At 42.2% G+C, this 23409-nt stretch overlaps 2 protein-coding genes across 2 annotated transcripts in view; both read right to left on the bottom strand.

Annotated features, from left to right (window-relative positions):
• Nucleotides 1-2436: 2436 nt before the first annotated feature.
• LOC306915946 (uncharacterized protein) lies at nucleotides 2437-22349 on the bottom strand. The gene is made up of 17 exons (XM_079493619.1): nucleotides 22107-22349; nucleotides 18600-20445; nucleotides 18084-18446; nucleotides 16526-16695; nucleotides 14734-14948; nucleotides 13484-13751; nucleotides 13261-13323; nucleotides 13006-13164; nucleotides 12767-12913; nucleotides 11339-11575; nucleotides 9309-9458; nucleotides 8952-9192; nucleotides 8041-8334; nucleotides 7061-7288; nucleotides 6838-6969; nucleotides 4899-5264; nucleotides 2437-4535 (listed from the first exon to the last, which is right to left on the bottom strand). Exons 1-16 carry the CDS (start codon nucleotides 22233-22235, stop codon nucleotides 4915-4917), a joined length of 4992 nt encoding a protein of 1663 aa, XP_079349745.1. The 5' UTR covers nucleotides 22236-22349; the 3' UTR covers nucleotides 2437-4535; nucleotides 4899-4914.
• LOC306915944 (uncharacterized protein) overlaps nucleotides 2437-23409 on the bottom strand; it is a 67475-nt gene continuing 46502 nt past the window's right edge. Inside the window, exon 20 of the mRNA XM_079493616.1 lies at nucleotides 2437-4532. The gene's annotated coding sequence lies outside the window, so the exon portion shown is untranslated. The remainder of the gene's footprint in view (nucleotides 4533-23409) is intronic.

Raw genomic sequence — 23409 nt, 5'->3', positions numbered from 1 at the left:
TTCTAATTTGGTACAATATAGATAGTTAAAATAGTTGTTTGAAAATAATAGTTGATGGTAATAATATGAGTTCATTTTAGATAACTTCCTTAAGTATCACAGTGAAGTCCAATTAAGGAATGGGAATTATATTCTAGTTAGTAATACAAATGTTGTTTGATTGTTAGTTAAAATAGGCCTACATTAGGATAATGAGTTAACGTCAGAAGATGTGAGTGAGTTGGTATTGGAACCTGTATACACATGCACTGAATTGACTCGTCTGCCTGGGGAGGCAGGGTTCACAGGGGTCGCCTCTGTGTGCTTGTTTATATGGGTGGAACAGACCAAAGTACTGAACATTACCAAGTACTAAAACAGGATGAAGTAACCCGTAGGCTTTAGGTTATCGAGTAATATATTGCAGACAATGTTGGACTGATGGAGTCAGTATAATGTTACTATGTTAATAGTCACATATAATATTGATACAGGTTGGAACTCACCATGAGTATTACATGTTAGCTCTTAGTTTGTGTGCAACTTTCCGAGTGTCGGATGGATGGTTTCTGCAGGGCCATTCATCCATTATTCCATGAAAGTTGCTCACTAACTAAGAAGGGGGGGAGAAGGGAATATTATATTATTTCTTATTAAGTCGATATTGGAATCCACTTCCAAACAAATATTGATGTCTATACAGGTACAGGAATCAGCCTATCTAATGTTGGGGAACAAATTAAAAATAGTATAGTAATTAGCCTAGGAACAGTTCACTTGAATTTATTTTATCTGGGTGTGACAACAAACAGCTTCGGACTGATAGGGTCATTGTCTAACAGATTGATTTTGTTCATTTTGTTTTGAGTTTTGTGTCAACCTGACTGTGTTTCATCTTCACATTATCCAGGGGGGAAGAGGGTAATTACCTACGAAGGGAGACCGTTTGGGGAATTTGAACATTTTGGGATTTTTTGAAAAAAAAGAAAAAAGTGAACATTTTTTTGGAAAATTAATTTTGGTCATTTATAAAATATGAATTATGTCTGGGGAATATTTAATTCCCCAGAAGGGGGGTCTGATGTATATTTTGATAGCTTATGCATCTCAACATATGTCATAATTGTACACATAATACTTTGGCTTATAGGAGGTCACATTGAGTCCCATCTGGGATAGCCAGTCACTAAAGATGGCGCAGGGACACTTTGGGATAGTCAGCTATCTTAAATAACAGCTGTGAGTTCTTCCTGTCATATATAGTAGGCTCAGTGACTTTTACCACCCAAGGAATGCGTTCAACAGAAAGACCCCTGTGGTGACTGATTGCTGACTCTGTGGTAGCTTGTTGACTAAGCCTTGAGGGTCAACAACACACACACACACACACACACACACACACACACACGCAGGAACAGGGTGACACCCACATGTTAAGACTGTATAAGACAGGTAGGGGATCAGTAGAAGAGTGTGAGTGAGAGACAGAGAGAGACAGAGAGAGAGAGAGACAAGGGGGGCCCTGCATGAGATGCAGGCCTCAATACGATGGAACGATGATATCTGTAACCTGTCTGTAACTGATTGCTGATCAATAAACGGAAATAAGGATTATGTGCCTGCCTGGATCTCCATATTCATTCTCAACGAGCGACTTAGAAAAATCTCCACAGAACCCTGAGGAAAAGACACATCAATCTCATATAAGAGTACCGGTCTTTTTGTATACAAGAATCATTTTAGGGGGTTTGTTCTTCAACATTGTAGCAAAAACAAAATAATTAAGTATAAAAGATAGTAAAGTAAGAAATAGCTAAATATGTTGATGTGCTTGAAGGTGCTGTGTGCCCAGGTCCTACTTCTAAATAGTATACATTATATGCATCATTATTTTAACAAAATAAACAGGTGTTTTCAAGGCTACCACCACCCATGACTGTAGAAATCACCCAAAGATTATGGATTTCACTTTGACCACACCGTCAACCGTTTCAAAGATGGACACAGTGATTAACCATTAGGCTAAATATGATTTCAATAAGAAAAATAGGTTGCGCATCAACGATGGGTTTTCTCAAGTAAGTAGCCTTGCCGAGCCATGAGGCCCATAGGGCAGGAGCCTATCTCCTGTTTCTGTAGCGTGAGGCAGCTTGATGTACAAGTACACCCCCTGGACATGACGCTAGTATGTCGCAGGGACTTACCCCCAATCCAACCCTTGATGCTGAGTGTCAAGCAGGGAGGCACTGGGTCCCATTTTTTAGAGTCTTTGGTATGACCCGGCCGGGGATTGAACCCCGACCTCCCAGTCTCAGGGCGGACACTCTAACCACAAGGCCACTTTGGGTCTAGCACAGTGGAGTGCTAGACCCAAAATCCAGTATACTTCAAAAGTAAGAATTAAAAAAAAATATCCCAAGGTAGAACATCATTTCAAATAATGGGAGGACATAGTACTCACATTTCCTTTTTTATTGGCACACACCAATAAACAACCGCTTACGCATTTTGGCTATGAGCCTTCATCAGAGCATAAATATGATATGCTAAATATGATGTTGGTTGCCCAATCAGAATGACTTGCTTCACTGAAAAATATAAACATCACAATGAAAAAGAAAATGTATAAATCTTGGGATGAAACCCGAGGCTGATTTTGTGGTTTGTTTTCCGATTCAGGTTAAGAACTGCACTAATAAAAAAATACCAGATATAGCTCATAGTGCGCCACTTTGTGCCGGGCTACGAGCTTGTAGAGCTGCTTTTTTTAAGAATTTTGAAAAGTGAGCATTTTATCTCAAATCTTTGCTTCTGTGAGAATAAAAAAAAAATCAGGAAATGAAGAAGACCTTACATTTTGACAATAAAGCAATACTGCCTCATCAAAGTTGGTGACTTTATATATTGTCAATTGCTTCCATGAGCGGGGGAGATGTGGAGTTAGTTGCTTTAGGAGGAGGGGGAGAGGTGCTTTTAGGAGGCAGTTTGAGGGTCCCAATGGAGTTATGAGGTTTTGTCCGAAAGCGCTTTTTACTACTTTTTATTGGTTAAATATTTTCAAAACAACACACAGACGTAAAGGGTGTTCAATAGCACTGATTTATGGAGAATAAATAAATAATAATAATAATCAAAAACCTAAAAAAAATGCAGTAAGGTGGTCCCGACAGCAACGATATGTTTTTCAGAAAACTGTTTAGAAGGCATTTGGTTTTTACCCTGCTGTAGTTCAGCCTGACCCAGAAAACAAACTACAAAGTAAGCTCCATGTTTTTACCCTGCTGTAGTTCAGCCTGACCCAGAAAACAAACTACAAAGTAAGCTCCATGTTTTTACCCTGCTGTAGTTCAGCCTGACCCAGAAAACAAACTACAAAGTAAGCTCCATGTTTTTACCCTGCTGTAGTTCAGCCTGACCCAGAAAACAAACTACAAAGTAAGCTCCATGTTTTTACCCTGCTGTAGTTCAGCCTGACCCAGATAACAAACTACAAAGTAAGCTCCATGTTTTTACCCTGCTGTAGTTCAGCCTGACCCAGAAAACAAACTACAAAGTAAGCTCCATGTTTTTACCCTGCTGTAGTTCAGCCTGACCCAGAAAACAAACTACAAAGTAAGCTCCATGTTTTTACCCTGCTGTAGTTCAGCCTGACCCAGAAAACAAACTACAAAGTAAGCTCCATGTTTTTACCCTGCTGTAGTTCAGCCTGACCCAGAAAACAAACTACAAAGTAAGCTCCATGTTTTTACCCTGCTGTAGTTCAACCTGACCCAGAAAACAAACTACAAAGTAAGCTCCATGTTTTTACCCTGCTGTAGTTCAACCTGACCCAGAAAACAAACTACAAAGTAAGCTCCATGTTTTTACCCTGCTGTAGTTCAACCTGACCCAGAAAACAAACTACAAAGTAAGCTCCATGTTTTTACCCTGCTGTAGTTCAACCTGACCCAGAAAACAAACTACAAAGTAAGCTCCATGTTTTTACCCTGCTGTAGTTCAGCCTGACCCAGAGAACAAACTACAAAGTAAGCTCCATGTTTTTACCCTGCTGTAGTTCAGCCTGACCCAGAGAACAAACTACAAAGTAAGCTCCATGTTTTTACCCTGCTGTAGTTCAGCCTGACCCAGAAAACAAAGTAAGCTTAGGGTTTATTCCCCATTTAATAAATCACAAAATATAACATAGGCTAACTTAATTCTAATCGTCAGCCTTCTGATTGGTCGCTGACTGGCCAACCACCACCTCTGAGGTTGGTTGCAAGGAACAAAACAACTTTATGCCCAGGTATACTACACCAAAGTAATTCCTTTTTACTGAGGCCAAGTTTAACATAATTATTGAATACTTTAAACACAAATATGAGACAACTGAAAATAAGTTCAATGGTAGTGGATGGCAAACCAAGCAGCAGAAACCAATGGGAGTGAAGCGGTGCAGGGATCATGGGCAGGACTTTGCCATCAGATAACTGGTCCATTGCATAAATGTGGTCAAGCAGGCCTCCTTGCAGGAGACATCACACGCGTCTTGGTCTCTTGATTGATCAATGGCGGTCCTGGTTTAAAAATAAAGTACAAAAAAAGAGGCTTTTTTTAGATGTGGATGAAGTCCATTGTTTCAACATGGCTTGTTGCAAGTATAGGATCTCGTGCAGTACAACAAACCCCCGAGTCCCTAGCAAAATGCGTTAATATAGCATCAAAATCACTTCCTTATTTTATGCTTCGGCTATTCTCGAAAATCTTGAAAAATGGTGAAAAGGTTTGTATACAATTCTTTTTGGCTTTTCTGCCTTCATTGATAGTTACAGTGAAGACAGACAGGAAAGAGAGAAGGAGAGAGACATGCAGTCTAGTGTATTAATATACTAACTAACCCAACATAACCCTAAATGCAATGTGAACCGGGTGGCACTCACGTATTGTCCTCCTCAGTCACTGATGTTGGTCCATGTCCTGAGCCAGCTTCCTCATCGTGGTCCCCATCTTATTGGGGGTTTTTACTTTCTGCTCGTAGGCAAACTTCTCAAAACCCTGGTGTGCTCTCCCGGGAATGTACCTGAAGAGATGGTCCTTCTTATACTCGGCCACAAACTTAGTAATGTCACCTCGTCTTTTTATCTTGTGGTAGTGCGTTGAGGGCAGGGACGTTGTGAGGCCGCTGCCGTTTTCGGCTCCTAGCGCGATGAGAGGCCGATCTGCCGTGCTTCCAAATGCTCCTACCATCATTCCACACTGCTTCATCCTCTCAATGTTGTAGTGGTCGCTCACACGTCCCAAGGACTCTACAGAATGCAGAATTACAGCTCAGTATGTCACAATGATCAGGGTCAGAACCTCGGGGGAGCCTAAGGTTGCAAATACAATGGTTCCATATGATTGACTATTGTGATCATAATGTTGCCATTTCTGCACAATTTACTCTTAATTCCAGACAGTTCTGGAATAGATGTTTTTTTTTAACAAAAACCTCCTCAGATGGGAGAGCTTCAGATCAAACCTCCTCAGATGGGAGAGCTTCAGATCATAAACCTCCTCAGATGGGAGAGCTTCAGATCAAACCTCCTCAGATGGGAGAGCTTCAGATCATAAACCTCCTCAGATGGGAGAGCTTCAGATCATAAACCTCCTCAGATGGGAGAGCTTCAGATCAAACCTCCTCAGATGGGAGAGCTTCAGATCATAAACCTCCTCAGATGGGAGAGCTTCAGATCAAACCTCCTCAGATGGGAGAGCTTCAGATCATAAACCTCCTCAGATGGGAGAGCTTCAGATCAAACCTCCTCAGATGGGAGAGCTTCAGATCATAAACCTCCTCAGATGGGAGAGCTTCAGATCAAACCTCCTCAGATGGGAGAGCTTCAGATCATAAACCTCCTCAGATGGGAGAGCTTCAGATCATAAAACCTCCTCAGATGGGAGAGCTTCAGATCATAAACCTCCTCAGATGGGAGAGCTTCAGATCATAAACCTCCTCAGATGGGAGAGCTTCAGATCATAAACCTCCTCAGATGGGAGAGCTTCAGATCATAAACCTCCTCAGATGGAGAGCTTCAGATCATAAACCTCCTCAGATGGGAGAGCTTCAGATCATAAACCTCCTCAGATGGGAGAGCTTCAGATCATAAACCTCCTCAGATGGGAGAGCTTCAGATCATAGCCGTGTCTGAAGCATTCCCTACTGCTGGATTACGCAATTTTTGAGTGGTGCAAACCACTCCAACAACTGGCTTTGTACCCGTGTACCCGTGTTCTTACCAAAAAAACAAGCATGGTTGCTATGGTTAGCAACCAAAAAAACGAGCATGGTTGCTATGGTTAGTATGTGACGTCACTGACATCACAGATATCACGTCAGAGTGAATCCTTCAACGCCTGAGTGACCTACCTTCAAATGACACTGTTGAGACTGAATTCATGCGGAGAGTACTTATGACACAGATGCTTTCCTGGTTCTAATGTACAGTAACTATAACATTTTTGATTTTTAAGTAGCGTCTGATAGTGGACTAATTTGACCCTCCAATGCACCGTGATGAAATGTAGGGTACAGACAGACAAATCTGGTCACTAACTAAGCTCTACCAATCTCACAATGCACTGGTTTGGCTGAAAGGAATTGACGCCGACCTGGGTCGTGTCCGAAAGGTTTTGTTTTCCCCCCCGACGAGTTCACTATACAGTCCTCTACATCTGACTCACTGACTCTGACTAAGGAGGGAGTAGCGTATGAGTGACCGTTTCAGACACAACCAATTCATAATGCAAAGCCTTGACATAATCAGGATGAGAACTACGTCAAATTTGTCACTCAACAAATTGCATCTGTAAAATTGTTTAGCAAATATAAGTTCATACCTTTGAATTCGACATTCATTAATTGATTGACTAAGTCTAAGCTGATGTTGCCTCCAGGTTTTCCTTCAAGGTTTGCCACACGGTTCCACTTCAGGTCTTGTCTAATGTGCTCTGGGTAGAATCCTTCAATCCCTATTCAGACAAGATGCACCTGATTAATTAAGACATTGGTATTACAGTGACAGAACGCCCATAGCGACACATTACATTTTCTAAGTCCTACCGGTGAGCAATCGATGGCAGGTGGTGAAATCCTTGAGGTGGTTTCTAGCCCAGAACAGAACCATGTCCATTTTCCAGAAGTCTGTCATGGCTTCTCCATCACCCTCTCTGATAGCATCTCGTCTTGTCATGTTGTAAAGCCCCTCCCACACAAGAGCCTTCGTGTAGTTGAGCACATGGTCGTCTGCATCGGACGCAATGAAGCACATCTCTGAGCAGTACCATGTAACTGTAATGGGGAAAGAAACGGTATCAAGCATTTTGTTAAGCATGTTATATTTCACATGTACTCAAATGTACTATTTCAAATATACCGTCGCCGTCAGGGAAGAAACCTTGCATCTCAATATTTCAACTTTTGATGTTCCTTCAAGCAAAAGTTGTGAAAGTAGCCGATATACAAATAAATTCACAACGTGAGCATGTAGACCTTCTATTTTCACTGTTTGACAATTTTTGTTACATTTCCTGAAAGGTATGGTTTTGGTACGGTTTTGGACATACAAAGTTTCTGTCCGATAGCGAGGATATATCTGGTTAGCAGATTTGTAGTGAAGTCAATTAACCACAAGTCCATAAGTCTCCAGAACTCAAGTCCAAGTCACTCAATCACCAGTCCAAACTCTTGTTTACAACAGTCCAAACTCTTGTTTACAACAGAGTAGCTTAGTGTGAAAATATGTCATGGGACACTTAATTCACACTTTGTCCCCTCTACTGGTGATCATTATCAGATCATTTACTTCAGGTAATTCTAGTAGTTTTAGTCTATTTTTAGTACACAATAGCTTATTTCTTTACAAGCATTTGAATTACTTTTTAAATTCATAAAAGTCAAAGTTCAAGTCCTAGTCATAAAACCTCCAGGTCTGAAGTCACAGATGGTCGAGTTAAAATCAAGTCACAAGTCTCAGATTATTCTAGTGTAAGAGTCTAGGTGGACTCCTAGACTAGAGGACAGAACAACAAGTAATTTCTTACACTCCTCAGAGGCAGCATTTTCTTGTTCTGACTCGTTCTGACTCAGACAGTCCTTGTGGTACCACTCATGTCTTCTGCACTGGTCCATGAGTGCACACTGTACCATCTGTCCCCCTCGTTGCTCTTTACAGTAACAGTATATGTAGGTGCCGTCTCCTTGACACTCTGGGCTGCAGAACCAATCCTGAGTGACGCTCGGATCGGTTCTTTTCACCATCCGCGCGCAACCTTCATGGAACCACACGCCTTCACACAGGTTGCTGCAGCACTGCACTAATGGTTCACCTGGTTTTTCTAAAATAACGTAGACACAGATTTAAGTTTGACATACAAACACTCAACTAGGCCTATCTGACATATAAGGTAATAGCACTTTACATTCACAAACGTAGTTCAAGGTACTATTAAGAAGGCATAAAAAACATTTAAAATCATGATATACGGAAGACAAACAAAATAATAACAAATAATTTAGCTGCATGGCAGAAATGGACCAGGTTCCACAAAAGGTGGAGACGTTTCTTTTATCCAATATTGTTGATGTGTCCAGAATCAGAGGTACATTTCAGATCAAATCGATCACAGCGCTGCACTGTTACATTCAATTCACTTAAAGGTCCACTTCAGCCCTTTTGCAACCAGATCTTATTTTAATGATATTTACTGTAGGACACAAGAAACACACACTTTCCTGGGGGTTTTATGTGTGTAATATGTGTTGCTAGAAATGTTAGTGTTCCTTCCTGGACTACATGTTGTCTCAGTAAGACAGCCCACATGGGGTGTTTCCCAACCACAAGTGCACGAAAGCATTATGGGCATTGTAGGAATTCAGCAATCCAGTCAAACCCTAGTCAAGCACACAGATTGCATAACTTTTCTGGCAATAGAGTGCCAGAGATTTTGCCTACCTGCTCCACAGAAACAGGAATCACTCTTCTTTACTTCAGAGAGACTTGCAGTGGCAGCAGCAGCATTGATGTCTTCTTGAGGTGGTGGCATCCACACCAAGTCCACCAGTCTGTGTGCGAGTCCACTAAGCCACTCCATTTGGGCCTTAGTGTCTGTGGGGAAGTCTGACGGCTGCTGATCAACAGTGTCAAGGTTGTACTCGGTAGCAGCGTATAAAGTGATGTAAGCGGACGTCACAAACTTTGTAGGGAGAAAAAAAAAACATTGGTTTTTGGATTAGGTGATGTTTATTGCAGATTATATGCATTTGAAGAAAGTTAAAGCAATGGATGCAATGCACATTTTCGGAATATTACCGTGATGAAATCCACATCCCAGACACGTTGGATTGTGTCCTTGACCTGTGATTCAATACAATGGCCTCTCACTGCAAACACTGATTTGAGCTGGGACAGAGATCCTCGAGCCTCCAGACTCTTCTCACTGAACAGCATTTTCGTAATGTCCTGTGGTTCAATTTACAATTTAGGCATTTAGCAGACGCTCTTAATCCAGAGCGATTTACATTAAGCAATAACAAAAGCATGGCATACATCACATATATAAAAAGTAGTTATCATGAATCATGCGTAAACTAAGAACGTAACAGTGGAGTATCTATGTTAACTATACATACTATACTATATAATATATTATACATGTGTACTATAAAGTGCTATGACTACATAAAGTGCAATTCTAGAGCTGTCTACGTAACAAGCTATAAGTCTGTTTAAAATACTATCTAAGTCTACATAATGTGCTATCTAAGGGGCTAGGCTAGGGCAAGTGCTACGGGCCATGGTGGAGTCTGAAGAGGTGGGTTTTCAGACTAAGGCGGAAGATTGGGAGTGAGGCTGCAGTTCTGACTGTGATGGGAAGTGCATTCCATAGTTTTGGAGCCAGAAGGGAGAAGAGTTTGGGACGTGTGGAGCGTTGTCCCGGCGTTTTTAGTGAAGGTACCTCCAGCTTCCCTGCGTTGGCTGATCTGAGTGCGCGGGAGGGTTTGTAGGGTACGATCATACTTGTGAGATATGGGGGGGCCATGCCTTTGGTTGAGATGAGGAATATAATTTGCCAAAACTAGACAACCTTTTTATTGTACCCAGTTATTCCTTTCTTCAAATTAATCCTCCCTTCTGTGAAAGAGGACGTAGCACCTCTGACAACCTCCATGGTTGTACTGGTACTTCACCCCTACACCACCTGAGGGCCCTCATGTTATGCGATAATTGATTTTCAGGGTTCCCACTCATTTTTCGAATTTGCAAAACCTTTCCAGAATATTTAGCCCAATTTCCAGGCCCATATAACAATCATTTAGTGCAATAAGCATCTTACTCCTATGTGCAACAATAAAGCATAGAATAGAATGCTATAATTCTATTCAAAATTTTGCACCAAATGTTTTGCTACACCACCTTATCCTAGGGCAGGGGTTCTCAACGTTTTTGGCCGGGGACCCCCAGAAATGCTTTGGCAATGTCTCGGGACCCCCGCCCCGCCCCCTCCCGACCCCCAATATAAATTGACTGCTACAATAACCTTAAACCATTTTGGGCGGAACCCCTTTTGGTGTTTTAAGCATTGTTATAATTTAGCTATTGACAAATAGCAGATCTACAAGCTCATAGCGCGCCACCGAGTGGCGCGCTACGAGCTTGTAGGTCTGCTATTTTTGAAAAATCGTGACATTTTATTTTTTAAATCTTTTTTTTTTTTTTTTTTTTTGAAAATAATTTGGGGACCCCCTAAAATAATTTGGCGACCCCCCGAGGGGTCGCGACCCACGGGTTGAGAACCCCTGTCCTAGGGCACAGGCATAGGATCACGCTGCAGCACGATGTGAGCTTGTAGATCTGATTTGTGTCACGTACTGTCTGGTACACATTAGGCTGCAATCACGCTGCCTGTTTGGCGAATAACAACTTATGTTACATATTACGTTAGTTGCTGCGAGAATGAGGTCTGGCCAACACCAACTCGGGATTCCTGGATCGCTGCCCTCCAAAATTTCCTATCCAACATCAGGTTCTTGAGCTCTGCAGTCTTGTCAGCCAAGCTGTCGCGCCGCAGCACGTCTACATAGGTGGTACGCTTCTTTCCCCTCCTGGCTTTGCCCTGGGTTGGCTCACCATAGGGTCAATTTACTTGCCTCAAGTTCTGGGTGCCAAAAACAATGCATAGTAAACTATTTTTCCAGGACCCTTGATAAATTCCAAACCTATTCCAGGACTGGAAAAAAAAATAATTCTTCTAATTTTAATATTACCAGGAATTCCATGACCATGGGAACCCTGATGATTCATTCATATAGTTATACAACTCAAGCACTTAAGTTTGTCACCTGGTAACACAGGGATTCCTTGTGATGTTCTGGCGGCGCGTCCACAAGCCCTTCAAATCTCTGTCGAGCTGTTGATTGACTGGGCTCCTCCGTCGAGTCGACGTTGAGGCCGTCTGAACAGCACAGCACTTGGCGGGGTTTCTCATTCAACGTTGGGACATATTCAATAAGGCTGTCCATTATCTCACGATCTCCTTTTGTTATGCCCCAGTCCACAGGGACTGCCCCAAGATTGACCTGTATTAAAAACAAGAAACGCCCATTAGAGAAATTTAAAGGTCATAGTTAAGTTCTTTTTGGAGGAATTTCACTATCTTTAGCCCTGCTAGTCAAACGCCTCATCTACACAGGCAAGGAGCGAGCGTAACGACGGCGATGTCACGCGAAAAACTGTCCTGATATGGAGTGTCGGTCATTGCGTTCTGACAAAGCCTGAACCAATCAAATAACCAATAAATAATACTAGCGTGTAGATCTCAACCAGTGTTTGGGACTGCGAAACCTCGCTCAAATATACACTCGAGCGAGCGAATACAGGAGGGGTGGACGACAGTGCGTTGTTGCCCGCGGTACGTCAGGACAGTCTCATTGAAAAACGGGTATTCCATTGAGATTTCCTCGTTCACTCGCTTGCAGTGTAGATGAGGTGTAAAGAAGGCACAGCTGGTGGGTCGAATCGGTACATCCATATGTTCTACGGGTTATACGGGTTGTAAGCGGGGAACATAGAACCCAGGGGAACATAGAACCCAGGGGAACATAGAACCCAGGAAACATAGCATCCAGCATTAAATGCAGGATGAATGAGAACTATCTCAAGCTAAATGAGGATAAAACAGAAGTTCTCAGAATTGGTTCTAGTGAACAGAAAGAATCAATAAGAAATAGACTCTGTAACCTGACTGTAAAAAGTAACACTACAGTTAGGATCCTGGGGGTTATTATTCTGAATTCCTTCTTTCATCTTATCTTAGAAACCGGCCCCTTAGGTCGTCCACTGCTGGCCTGCTCGACATGCCTAGAAAATGGCAACTAAAAAAAACGGTGAAGCACCTTTCTGCTTCTACGGGCCGACGGCGTGGAAGTGGAACAAACTCCCACTATACCTTCGACAGGCAGCATCTGTAGACATCTTTAAAGCACAGCTCAAGACCTATTTCTTCACTCGTTTCAGTTGGGCTTTTAAAATCCTGACTGTATTGCTAGGTTTAATGTTCTATGCCTTTGCTTTTCTTTTTTCTTTATTGCTCTGTAAAGCACAAATACATTATTAATATTATTGTTGTTATTATTATTATAGATACGCTCCCAGTACAACAACTTGGTCCACCGTCCAGAACAACATACGGCATCTAAAGAAATACAGGCTGGATTTCCATGGGATTTGCTGGTGTTAGTTAATATGAGTGATTGTACATCTGTACTTACAACATTGCTCTTCTTGTCCATCTGCTTGGAGTATAAATGTGGAATGTGCCATACAACCTTGCTTCTCAATCCTTCTAGGGCTGTGAGGTTGTCAACAATTATGCGCATCACGATTGTCTTCATGCGCTGTCGCAGTGCCTCATATGTCTAACATAAAAAAAGAAAGAAAGTATCATATTCATGTTGGTGACAGCAGCAAGCTGGTGGTCATGTGCATGTTTTCTTTAAAGGATGTGTACCTGTTTGGATGGCAGGATGCTGTCTGGTGACACCTCCACTGCTTTTTTCGGAGGCCCCTGTAGATGTCTGAATGTTATGCGGTTTCTATGGGCAAAGCGAAATGCCCAAATCGTGGGCTTGTTTCCTCCTAGACGTTCATGCTTGGCTTGGGATGTTATCTGTTATGGGAAGATATGAGGTTTGATTGCTAGGGAAGAATTCATTCAACAAAATGGTAATAATAAACCGATATGATGTAGAAGTTAAAGTAATACCCTGACTCGGTCCCAGGTGAGAGAAAAAGCTGGAATTCGAGTGTTCCTAGTTCCTAGTTGTTCCTAAACGTAATGGAGATGAATGGACAAGGGTTTAATTGTTGTTCAATTTCGATGCTGCGTGCATACAAGTTTTATATGGTTACAACTTACAACTTGTTTTTACTATATGTATACGTTTTTATATCATTTTATGGTCATATTGCTCCCCTATAATACTCACCTCTACCTGTCCTTTCCACAGCTTAACCTCTTTATCGTGGTCATCTTGAAGTCTGAGTATGTTTTGCCGGGAAGCATATATTGCCTGGGAGACTCCAAGGCTATTCATGATCTTGAACACCTTTTCAGAACAACCTTCCCTCCACATCTCAACTCCAATGACAGACTGGACAAATGAATTTCTGCAAGTCCTCGTGAATAGAGCGATAGACATGACCATTCCAATCCTCTTTTCCAGAAGCTGTTGAACTTCCTCTTCAGTTATTGTCCTACACATCAAAAGTCATAGTTAGCTTCATGTTGCTTTTATAAAGTACTAACTGGTGATTATTAGAAAGACATCAATTTCAAAAGTGCTATGATCTTTTAAACAGTACCGACATGATTATTAGAACGTGTTTCTTAGAGTGGAAGTGAAATACTCTTGCTTTTTAACATGATACAATTATAATGTATAGGAAACTTGTGTGTGTGTGTCTGTGTGTGTGGGGGGGGGGGGGGGGGGGGAATCCTATATCCACCACTAGTGATCAAGATCAAGAATGTAACTGTGGAATATTTACATTCCATTCCGGTTAGCTACGAATTGGTTTCGCAAAAAATGCCAAACATCATATCCATGACTAGAATGTAAAGAAAAAAAGAATCACACCCGTGTGAACTGAGTGGTGTAAGGTCTTATATAGACTGATCAGCTGTGGTCTGACGTAATGTCTGACGTAATGAAATCACACCCGTGTGAACTGGGTGACCGACAGACAGACAGACAAACAGACAGACAGACACGTAAACTAACAAAGCCAGTTGTAGGAGTGGTTTACACCACTCAAAAAATAGTTGTTCGTTACTAAAGGCTGGCAGTGGCAGTTATGTTACGAGTAGATATTTGTTCAGAGTGATACTGTCACTCAGCCAATCACAATGCAACGTTGAACTGACTGGATTTTTTGGGACTTTAACCTTTTCAATGTTCATAACTTAAAGAAGTAATTCACTCCAAGGCCAGGGCAGCAGAGTTATTGTGTCATGGGCCTCATGGCTTTGCCTTGCAGGCGTACGAATTGAGCTTTTTCAAGTATAAAGTTAAAACTTTAATATGAAAAAGACTGCAAAGTCAAACCGGTGTTAAGTTTCTAATAATAAGTACGTTTGGAATAAATTTGGAGCATCTTAGAAATGATTTGTGAGCCTTTCCTATTTCTAAAATATACAAAATAAAAAAATCCCCATATCATTAAGAGGGTTACACACTTTGGTGGTTCTCCTCTCCTCCGAGCACTCGGAAGCCCAAGTTGCTGCCCAGCGATTTTCTTTGCCTGTGGGAACATCGACCGCAGGCACTGAACAGTGAGAGGTGCCTTTTCCTCGACCCACGCGTTCGTCTCCTTCCAAGAAAACGAGGACAGGTTTTCACGAGTGGTTTGCTTCCTGAAAGGTCTCTCCTTTTCTCTGGACAACTTAATACACTGTAAACAATGGATACAAAATAGAAAATCCATCAATAGAGCTTTCTTTGATCAGATTCTAAAAAAGTCTTCTGAATCCTGACAGTTTTCTGAAAAAGCTATGTTTCTATGTCGTTCTTCGATTTTTCAAAAATAGCAGACCTACAAGCTCATAGCGCGCCACTCGGTGGCGCGCTATGAGCTTGTAGATCTGCTATTTTTCAATAGCTAAAGCATAACATAATGCTAACACCGAATAGAAAGGGGTTCCCACCCAGAATGGGTTAAGATAATGACATCATTTCAATGCTAAGATTAATATTTCGTGGGCCAGTACTATCTACACTTTAACAGGGACAGGGATTTTTAATTAACAATGAAAATTTCAAACTTTTCCAATTAATTTTACATTTTACCCCATTTCCAGGCCTATAGCAATCATTTATTGAAATGTATTGATAAGGTTCTTACACCAGTGTGCCAATCATGCCCCAAGACAGACGTGAGCAAGCAACAGATCTACAAGCATGTAACGTAAACATGTCAGTCCTTTCTTTGTTTATTCAAGTCATTTTCATATCATGCCCTAGCTGTGCAACTTCAAAGCCTCACAGGCAAACAGAAATCCTATTTTGTCTTCATATGTTCAATGCCAGGAACACATTTCAAATCGTTGATCGCAATTACTTTTGACAATTAATCGTCAACTAAAAACTAAGGGTATCTTGTTTGAAAAACAAAGAAAAGGTCCTGCAAAGCAAAGTTCATTGTTTACCCAGGGAAGTGGACTAAGCTCGAGATGCTTGTTTACAGCCACACCCTGCTCATAGAACATTTCATGGAAGGGGTTCAATGCCTTGCTCAAGGGCACTTCAGCGGTGGTAATTGTAACGTGCCGGTCCGGGGATTCGAACTGGCGACCTTCCGGTATCAAGACCGCTCCGCAAACCGTTCGGCCACCGCTGCCCTGCCCGCACACAATTGTCTGTCCTGATGAAGGTCTAATCGACCGAAACGTCGACCCAATAAAAAGCAACATTTTGGCAAGTGTCTGACAGTGTGGGGGACCTTTTTTGTTTTTCAAACATACCCTTTTTAATGTATGCTCCAAAGGGCATTCACTTCTAGTCATTTTTACTAGTTGACTAGTGTACTAGTCGACTAGTTGTTTAACTACCTATTATGTAAAAAATAAAATAAATTAATTAATTAAATATATATATATATATATTTTTAGAAATAAATATTTGTACATTGAAAAACTGTGTACATGGTGACTATAACTATAATCTACCTGATCTTGAGGCCTACAAAATCGGGAAGAAAAGAAAAAAAAAATACACTTTTTTTTCTTATCAACTAGTACTAGTCAACTAGTACCAACAAGGTCGACTAGTGGATTTACTAGTCAACTAGTACCAACAAGGTCGACTAGTGGATTTACTAGTCGACTAGTAAACTAGTCGACTAGTTGCTTAATGCCCGCCTCCATTGCCCTACGCACCTGTCACTATCCTTCTGAGGTGTGCATCGGCCTTTTGCTAAAAAATAATAATAATCGTCAAACTAAAATGTCATGATGGTGACAACACCCCTACCTCTTTGTTTATGATTTCTCGGCACACTGTGCTGAGAGCTCGTCTAGCAGCTGGCACTGCCGCCAGAGTTCTTATTGCACGGTAATAATGTCCCATTCTTATCGAGTTGATCGCTCTGCTTCTTGCACTTCGCTTCTTGTTCACTGCAGGCGGAGCATCTGATGTGGACACTGGACAGACAACAGGAAAACCGTTAAAGGGACACTTCACGATTTTGGAAAAATAATATATGTTAATGACGTTTAGAAGATTTATAGTTAGGTAAAGTTACCTTAAGTTGTGGCAAATCTGGGAAAAAAATGCTTACCACTAGCTTTCTTCACAGATGTGTTCATAAAGGTGTCTACTATCACAGAGAAATTTGTTCCAACCCAACTCCCTTGGGAAACTTTGTGACAGCTGCTGAAAGTTGGGGTACCATTATAACCAATATAAGGCAACACATTCCAAATTTCATTATACTTTAATTAAGTAGCATGTGACATGTCAAACTAGGGGGTTTTCATGATGCTGAATCCATTGCAAGCATTAGTTTTGCACAAAAAACACTCCTTTGCTTAAAAATGCCCATAGCCGTCATCAAAAAGGCTATGGCTGAATTTAGCTCAAGGAGTATTTTCGTGCAAAACTAATGCTTGGAATGGATTCAGCATCAGGAAAACCCCCTAGTTTGACATGTCACATGCTACTTAAAGTATAATGAAATTTGGAATGTGTTGCCTTATATTGGTTGATAATGGTACCCCGACGTTGAGTCACAAAGTTTCCCAAGGGAGTTGGGTTGGAACAATTTTTTCTGTGATAGTAGACACCTTTATGAACACATCTGTGAAGAAAGCTAGTGGTAAGCATTTCTTTCCCAGATTTGCCACAACTTAAGGTAACTTTACCTAACTATTAGAACACTTTCCAGGGGGTCTTTGTGTGTAATAGGTGGTTTTAGATTGTAGCAGTGAGCCCAGTGTCTCTGATGTCATGGACATCTGGGCTCACTTACTTCCTGGACTACATCAAGGACAGTCTAAGAAGGATGAGACGCGAAGACCGTACGGGCGACGCCATGTTGCTTTGGAAGGAAAGAAACATGCGCAATGGGCTATATGCAGCCAACACTTCCGTGTTCAGCTTCCTTGGTCTCAACTGCGCATGTTTCTTTCCTTCCAAAGCAACATGGCGTCGCCCGTACGGTCTTCGCGTCTCGTCCTTCTTAGACTGTCCTTGGACTACATGTTGTCTCAGTAAGACAGCCCTCCCCCTCCTCCCCACGAGGAGCAGTGCACCAAAGCATTATGGGAATTGTAGTTCCAGAAGGAAGTGAGCCCAGTATCCATGACATCATAGACACTGGGCTCACTGCTGAAATCTAAAACCACATATTACACGCATAAAGACCCCCAGGAAAGTGTTCTAGAAATCGCAGATGTAAAAGCCCATAATTTATGTGCTTGTATATCTGCCATTTCTGAATAGACAAAGTATAAAATAATGGTTAAAGTGGTTAACATGATTGTGACGCAAAATTAAACCTTTATTTTTTAATAGTAATAATAATAATAACCTGAGTTTGTGATTGCGGGGTCCTGATCCATCCTCATTTCTTTGCAAGGCAGAGGGTAAAAAACGGTCCGCTTATTTGTCCGATTATTTGTGGCTTTTGACCTTGTTGTTTTTGACTTCACCCACTGTAAGCACGGATCCTGACATATAAACTCCTCTGGTGAGAGATGGGGAAACAGTACTTGCGCAGACTTCTTATCAAGCAGCTTAGATATTCTTGTTCTTTTAAAACCTTTGCTGGACTTTGTGAGTTCTTTACTGCAGTGACTGCATCTCTTAGAAGAAGCGGAACCCTCCGAGCTCTGTTCGGACGCAGACGGCATGTCCTTCTTGGGCGCTGGAGATGGACCATCTGATGTGGACACTGGACAGACAACATCAAAGAATGGCATTAACCCATTGACCCATTCTGGGCGGGAACCCCTTTTTGGTGTTTTAAGCATTATGTTATACTTTAGCTATTGAAAAATAGCAGATCTACATGATCTACATCAATAATAATAATAATAATAATTACCTGAGTTCGTGTTTGGATAGTTATGATCAGTAAGATCAGCAAGATCAGTAGAAAAACCTGTCCAGGTGCGCTGGTGAGTTTTGTATTTGGCGCATTGCGTTGTTTTTGACCTTACCCACTGTTCGCACGGATCTCTACATATAAACTCCTCCGGTGAGAGATGGGGCAACAGTACTTGCGCAGTCTTCAAATCGACCAACTTAGATATTCTAATTCTTTCCAAACATTTATTCTTCGGTTTGAGTTCTTTTTTGCAGAGACCGCAGCGTCGCACGGCCTCAGAACCGGACCCCTCAGCGCTCTGTTCGGATGTAGATTGCATGCCGTTGGCAGACTTCTTCACGTTCCAATTGGTAGGTAGCACAGTAGGCAGCCTGGCACCAACAACATATGGTAGAGAGCCCTTCGTGGTTGGTATAAACGTAGGTGGCACCTTAACAGTCCCTTCCACGTTCGGTTTAGAAGTAGATGGTGTCTTCACAGAAGCTCCCATGTTCTGCGTTGGTGGTTTCTTGACAGAACCTGCCATTTTCAGAATAGAAGCAGATGGTCCGACGGTGGTATCTCTGTTCATGTTCGGTTTACAGGGTTTTGTTACGTCGACAGAGTCTTCGTTCTGTTTAGATGGAGCTGCAGAAGGTATTGTTTTTGGAATGACAACGTAGTGTACGGAACCCTCTGTGTTCTGCGTAGATGTAGGTGCAGGAGGCCGCGCTGTAAAAACACCACCACCACCATCCACAGTAGCATTCGTCTTGTCTCGTTTAGATGGAGGTGGTGTAGTGGTCAGGTCAGAACCAGAATAACCCAAGTCCATCTTCTGCACAGAAGCAGATGCTGAGCCGTTGACACAATCCTCCTCCATGTCCTGTTCAGAAAAACCGATCCACGTACGCTTCCCTTCACGTTTTGACAGGCTTAGTGGCTTTGTTTTTGATTTTACCCACTTCTGGCACGGATCATAACATACAAACTCCTCCGGTGAAAGATGGGGCAACAGTATTTGCGCAGTCTTCAAATCAACCATCACTGATATCCTTATTCTCGCGAAACCTTTTTTCCCCGGTTTGAGTTTTTTTTTGCAGAGACTGCAGCGTCGCACTCTCTTAGAAAAGGACCCCTCCGTGCTCTGTTCGGACGTACATGGCATTGGCATGTCGTTATACGGTGGAGAATCATTTAAAGTAAGTGGTACACTGTTAGTCCCTTCCACGTTCGGTTTAGAAGTAGATGCTGCCTCGACAGAAGCTCCCATGTTCTGCGTTGGTGGTTTCTTGACAGAACCTGCCATGTTCAGCATAGAAGCAGATGGTCCGACGGTGGTAACTCTGTTCATGTTCCGTTTACAGGGTTGTGTTACGTTGACAGAGTCTTCGTTCTGTTTAGAAGCAGCTACAGAACTTATTTTTTTTGGAATGACAACAACGTAGCGTACGGGACCTTCCGTGTTCTGCGTAGATGTAGGTGCAGGAGGCAGCGCTGCAACACCACCACCACCACCACCACCACCCACAGGCCCCTTCGTCTTGTCTCGTTTAGATGGAGGTGGTGTACTGTCGACGGAAGAAGCACCACTCCCGGCCCATGAGCGCTTTTTGTTGAAGCCGCCTGACTTTGTCTTTGATTTGACCATCTTGACGCAGTCCATGCATAGAAAGTTCGATGCCCCAGAAAGTTGAGGGAACAGTTTCTTCGCGTCGACGAGCGATGATATGCTCACTTTGAAAAGTGAGAATATCGCTTTGCAGTTGCTGCAGCGTTCCAGGTCAGAACCAGAACCAGAACCCAAGTCCATCTTCTGCTCAGACGTAGATGCTGAGCTGTTGACACTATCCTCCTCCATGTTCTGTTGATAAAAGATTAGAGGGCGGTAAATACAGCATACAGCTTGATGGAGAGACATCAGTCAACTTAGGTAAGGTGGCAAAAAGAAAAGAAAAAAATATATATAAATAAATAAATATACATAGATGGACCCAGCGATTATTTTTGTGCACATCAGTTGTTTTCAAGTAGGTCTCAAGTAGCCTTGGATCACAAGACAATCATAATGATATTTTTGTTTGTTGACAGTTTGGGCCTTTTTTAGTTTTTGTTTTGCAGTGCCAAGTGCTCCCAAGAGTGACTGACTGACTGTGTGTGTGTGTGTGTGTGTGTGTGTGTGTGTGTGTGTGTGTGTGTGTGTGTCTATCTGTCCCTCCCCAGAGCCATAGAGTAAGACAGAGTTACGAAAACTCTGTTCACTTCATGGGGCCAGTCCAATAGCGGCTCTCTCTCCACATAGACTTCTATTGAGAATGGGGACAACACATAGGGACAAGTAATGCATTGGACCCAGGCAACAGCCCAGCTTTAATTAATGATCTTAAATCCCATTATTTTAGATTGTTTCGTAGTAATCATACAACATAAACATTACAGAGACTTTAGTTGTCACTGTACAATACTTTAAAACAGTTGGCATGTTGCACACATGCCTACAATTGCTCTTATTTGCGCCGCCCTCGTTGAAAACAATGTATTTCAAACTCCAGCTTGTCCCTCTCCAGGCTGCATGAACAGTGCTCCGGTTTCTGCCCCCTCAATATCGCAACTCTTCTATTAGATGGCTCTGTCCCTCCCTATGTCTGAGTACGACCTGGGGTCACACGCACACACGAGCGATTACAACCCTGTAATTACGTATGTTTGTTTTTTCAACTGCGCGGCCCGGCGGTAGTGAGGTGTATTTATTTAGCTCTGGTCCATAGCCTAGCCCCAATATGTTCCCTCGGGTTATTGAAAGCGTTGTTTTCAATAAAAAATGTGTTTTGATCCACTCCGTCTCTCGGAATCTGGCATTTCACTCCATTGTAAATGCGCAACAGAACATTAGCCGCGCCACTAGCGGCCAATGTTCTGTTGCGCATTTACAATGGAGTGAAATCCAAGATGGATGCCAGATTCCGAGACAGAAGTGGATCAAAACACCTTTTTTTATTGAAAACAACGCTCCTACAACTTTCAAACGCAGGGCGTAGGCCAAGCTGAGAAGTGGGGCAACAACGTAAGCACCTTAGATTTTGCGTAGGTACATGTTAAGAGCGAGTATAGGTCCGCGAGCCAAGAATTGAAAAACCATGAGTAATGTTCACTTAGACTCTCGTAGAGAGCAGACGTCAGAATCGAAAAGAGTCTAAATCTTAGGCTACCTCAGTCCCTACACTCATTCTGTACATTCTGTAACTCCGAGATGAGTTGAGCTACAGAATGAATGAGCGTAGGGACTGAGGGAACATGACTGAAACATGTCATAATCGTACGAGCGTCATGTGAATTGTGAACCACCATGGCAACGGCAATAGGGCTATGGACCAGATGAGAGCTAAGGTGTATTGTACTCTGATACATTAATAACTCTATGAGGAAATGCCCACGGGCACCGATCGGATTAAAATTAAAAGTCCAAGACAGAGAACAGGGAATTAAGTAGTGCAGTGAAAGAGAACACACTAGCTTGAAGCATACCATACTAGATGTAGATGCTATGTTGTCAGAACCCTCCATGTTCTGTTCAGAGGTAGATGCCATCATGTCGTTGGCAGAACCCTCCATGTTCTCTTTTGCAGATGGAATGTTGTCACGATCCTCCTCCATGTTCTGTGTGTCAGTATAAGTTCACAGTATGTTTGCAGATATCAGGACAAAAACTATGTTTGCTTTTCAAAAAGACGTCCAAGCGCCAAGCAAAAACTTTACCACCGGGGGTCCTGTTAGACCATGCGTCGCTTCCATATGACGTCACGTAATAACTGCATTAATAACCTTTTTTGTATTTGTAATGTATTGTATGTTGTGACTTTTATGAAGATTTGTTTAAAAAAAAAACTAAAATAATGCCTTATCACTACAAAAGTAGTGAAAACATGCAGTCTCATTAACAATTTAAATTTAAAAAGTAACTTAAATACTATGCAAAAACATAATATAAACGGGTAATGTAGTAGGGGTCATTTGTTTTTCTCTTCAAAATAAAATAGAGAAAACAAGAAAATGTCGCTATATAAATGCACCATTTACTGTGTGTGTGTGTGTGTGTGTGTGTGTGTGTGTGTGTGTGTTTTTGATTGATTGATTGAAGAATTTATTAACAGTTTGCAGAATTACAGTACATTTCAAGCACAAACTCAATACAAAGGCTGTTAACTGTGAGTGGACGACCCAATTAAGCATTACACTTGTTTCCAACAGGGTCCACCATGTTCAAATCATCAAAACATTTAGAGACGTACAAATAGACACTTCTTGTGTGTGTGTGTGTGTGTGTGTGTGTGTGTGTGTGTGTGTGTGTGTGTGTGTGTGTGTGTGTGTGTGTTTTTGACACATATCGTAGCCTACTGTATGTGTGGGTCACTATTAGATTTGGGGTAATGAATGAAACAGATCAGATTCAATTCTACTTTTGCAGGGGAGAACAGGGCAAGATACATTTTAAATTTGATATGCTCTCAGAGTTACAGACCTGGGGTTTTGACCCCTGGTGGTCCCAGACTGTCTGATGTGTACAGCCTGTCTGTCTGCTGTGTAGAGCCTGTCTGTCTGCTGTGTAGAGCCTGTCGGTCTGCTGTGTAGAGCCTCTCTGGCTGAGGTTGCTATGGTGATAATTTTTTTTCCATATTACGCCAGGGCTCCACCGGACGCGTTGCGTCTCCGTCAACGCGGGCAGTGGAGCCACCCTTCATTGATTAAAAAGGGAACATTCCCTGACGGTGACGGAGACGCGACGCTGACGCGCCCGGTGGAGCCCGGCCGTTAGGGACATCAACAGGCA

This window comes from Electrona antarctica (genome assembly GCF_951216825.1).
Source record: "Electrona antarctica genome assembly, chromosome: 22".
Classification (NCBI taxonomy): Eukaryota; Metazoa; Chordata; class Actinopteri; order Myctophiformes; family Myctophidae; genus Electrona; species Electrona antarctica.
Note: the sequence above shows the minus strand (reverse complement) of the source record. Positions and strands in the feature narration are given on the sequence as shown.

Coding starts and splice junctions, on each gene's coding strand:
- LOC306915946 (XM_079493619.1), bottom strand. CDS start 22,235: ATGGAGGAGGATCGTGACAACATTCCATCTGCAAAAGAGAACATGGAG. Junction 13,324..13,483: donor TGTGGAAAGGACAGGTAGAG/GTGAGTATTATA, acceptor CATTACGTTTAG/GAACAACTAGGAACTAGGAA. Junction 11,576..12,766: donor TGGACAAGAAGAGCAATGTT/GTAAGTACAGAT, acceptor TTTTTAATACAG/GTCAATCTTGGGGCAGTCCC.